Here is a 2,453-nt window from a genome sequence, read left to right as displayed (position 1 = left end):
GTTGTCCGAAAAGTTTCTTTCGCTTTATTAATAAGTAATACATGCACAATAGTTTATGTTTTATGTTACGTTACTGAATTGTGCACGATTCATTTTGTTCCATTACTGTTACAACATGAATATCTATGAAATTAGATTGTCTATTTATATAAATACGACCACATAAAATAATTGAGTGCAACTCGCGAAAGAAACTTTCGGGACAATCTAATATATTTTGTATTTCGATAGAAGAATTTTGTATCCCCACTTTACATTTGTTTTTAGTGTTTGCAGTGCTGTGCGATTGCTTGTTATGATTTTGTTCAGTTCTTATTTAGGGCAGGAACCTGTTACTTTCATCGCTGGTAAGGTCGTTCGACCTATTCGAAGCAGAAAGTTCTATCCACGTTACTCCTGGCATCCTCTACTATACGTACCTTGAAGTAATACCGGTTATATATGATATCTTGCGCGCCCAACCTGAGCGGGCTGTTCAATAGATCGGCAAGGGTTTTGATAGAGTCGGTGGTGGACTGCAACAAAGCCACGATATTGGCCGTGTAAGAGGCGTACAGGCTCAGAGCCGCGATTAGGAGCATTAACGTGACGATTCGTGGTGGAACCCTGTACGGTTCATAGTAATATCCTGTCGAACATCAGGCATGCGTTAGAATCATAGATGTTCAGCACCTATACATGTAGCACGAGACATTACAGAAATATTACTGCTATATCGCAGGTAACATTTTCAATGACACCATTACAATTTATACAGGGTGTCCCAGCATCGGTGGTACAACCGAGGTGGGGGTGATTCTACATAAAAAAAAACAAATAGAAAATAAAGAATAATATTTTTTCATTTGAGATTACGTTCTCGAGAAAATCTGTTTTGAATATTTAGCGAGTACGCGTACACGTAACTATGGTTCAGATGGATGGATCCCGATACAGACTTTTGTTTATGTGTCCACTTCTATACATTCCTGTTGACACGACGTTCTGAGCACTTGTCACAGTTTCATTTGATGTTCATACGAATTTAATTCGGCGAGTACAGTTGTGTATGCAGCACAATGGGTAGCATTTCCAACAATTTTTGCATTAATAAAGTAAGTTAGTAAGTAAATTACATGTCTTATTTTCATTTAAATTCACTCTAAATCCGTAGGCAGAAATTAGTAATACAGCACATCATCTTGATACTAATGATATTAGTACAACTTATAAGTGACATATGACTTGTATCGGGATCCATCCATCTGAACCATAGTTACGTGTACGCGTACTCGCTAAATATTCAAAACTGATTTTCTCAAGAACGAAATCTCAAATGAAAAAATTTTATTCTTTATTTTCGATTTGTTTTTTTATGTAGAATCACCCCCACCTCGGTTGTACCACCGATGCTGGGACACCCTGTATATATATCATACATCATAAATAAAGAGACATGCTATACGATTATATATGTATATACATAGCAATTGATTATTTTACACTATACACTTTAATAAATAAATAAAGTGTTCACATAGCGAACTAGTGTAATGTTAGTCTTTTAGTTTTAGTTAGGGTTGAACTTTACTTTGGGGCTACCAAGTGTATTGACTTTTTTTTACCATTTAATAGTTTTTGATGCCTAGAAATCATAAATCTAAGTTTTAATGTTAGGAATCCAACGATTTAAAAGTTATTCGTACCTAAAATTTAGGCTCCAAACCTACTCAGACAGTATTTTCGTGACATGTTTTACCATTTTACTGTCATTCTTTACCTAATCGATCAACGGAGCATGGATAAAAGTTAATATGGCGCCGGATTAACCAGTCAAATACGTTTAAAGTGCTCAATTTTTCATACGCACAACTTTTTAACCGTTGGATTCCTAACACTGAAACTTCCATTTTTGTGATCCAGGTAACAAAAGCTACTAAATGGTATAAAACAAAAGTCAATAATTTTTCGTGCCCCAAAGTAAAATTCAGCCCTGTTTAGATCGAACTTGGTCGTTTTGTAGACCTTAACCTACCTTGCTGAGCGACCGCTCCCAGGACGACCATTAAATTATCGCTAAGCGTTTGTTCCGCCGGATTCAGGCTCTCCCAGTATTCAGAAGTACCTCGAACGTATTCCCATTTTGTAGAAAAGTACAGTAAAACGAGTACCACCAAGAGGAAGACTCCGATCGCGATCCAAACGGAACGTTGGAACGGCAACGTGAAAATGTTGCTCACGGTCGACAACAGAGGTTCACGGAATATGAACAGTGAGCTGCACTTGGTAATTAAATTAATTTATCGAGATAAAATATACAAGATCGAATATTTAAGACAGGTGACCAGAATAGTTCGTTCATTTTACGTGCTATCAACAAAAATTGATTGGTACTCTAGAAACTTGTAAGCGCCGCGTAAATTGTTCATGAATTTGTTATAAACGAATTATGTAACGAAGTAAATTCGTAAATA

At 36.4% G+C, this 2,453-nt stretch overlaps 1 protein-coding gene across 2 annotated transcripts in view; it reads right to left on the bottom strand.

The window, feature by feature from the left end:
• Window positions 1-2,453, bottom strand: part of LOC128877999 (probable glutamate receptor) — a 38,257-nt gene that overhangs the window by 1,144 nt on the left and 34,660 nt on the right. For both annotated transcript variants that reach the window (XM_054125739.1, XM_054125740.1), the window contains 2 exons: window positions 2,015-2,256; window positions 420-628 (listed from right to left, as the gene is read on the bottom strand). In XM_054125739.1, the coding sequence (XP_053981714.1) occupies window positions 420-628; window positions 2,015-2,256 (451 nt within the window). The remainder of the gene's footprint in view (window positions 1-419; window positions 629-2,014; window positions 2,257-2,453) is intronic.

Source organism: Hylaeus volcanicus, chromosome 6, assembly GCF_026283585.1.
Source record: "Hylaeus volcanicus isolate JK05 chromosome 6, UHH_iyHylVolc1.0_haploid, whole genome shotgun sequence".
Classification (NCBI taxonomy): Eukaryota; Metazoa; Arthropoda; class Insecta; order Hymenoptera; family Colletidae; genus Hylaeus; species Hylaeus volcanicus.
This window is presented reverse-complemented; position numbering and strand designations above follow the sequence as displayed.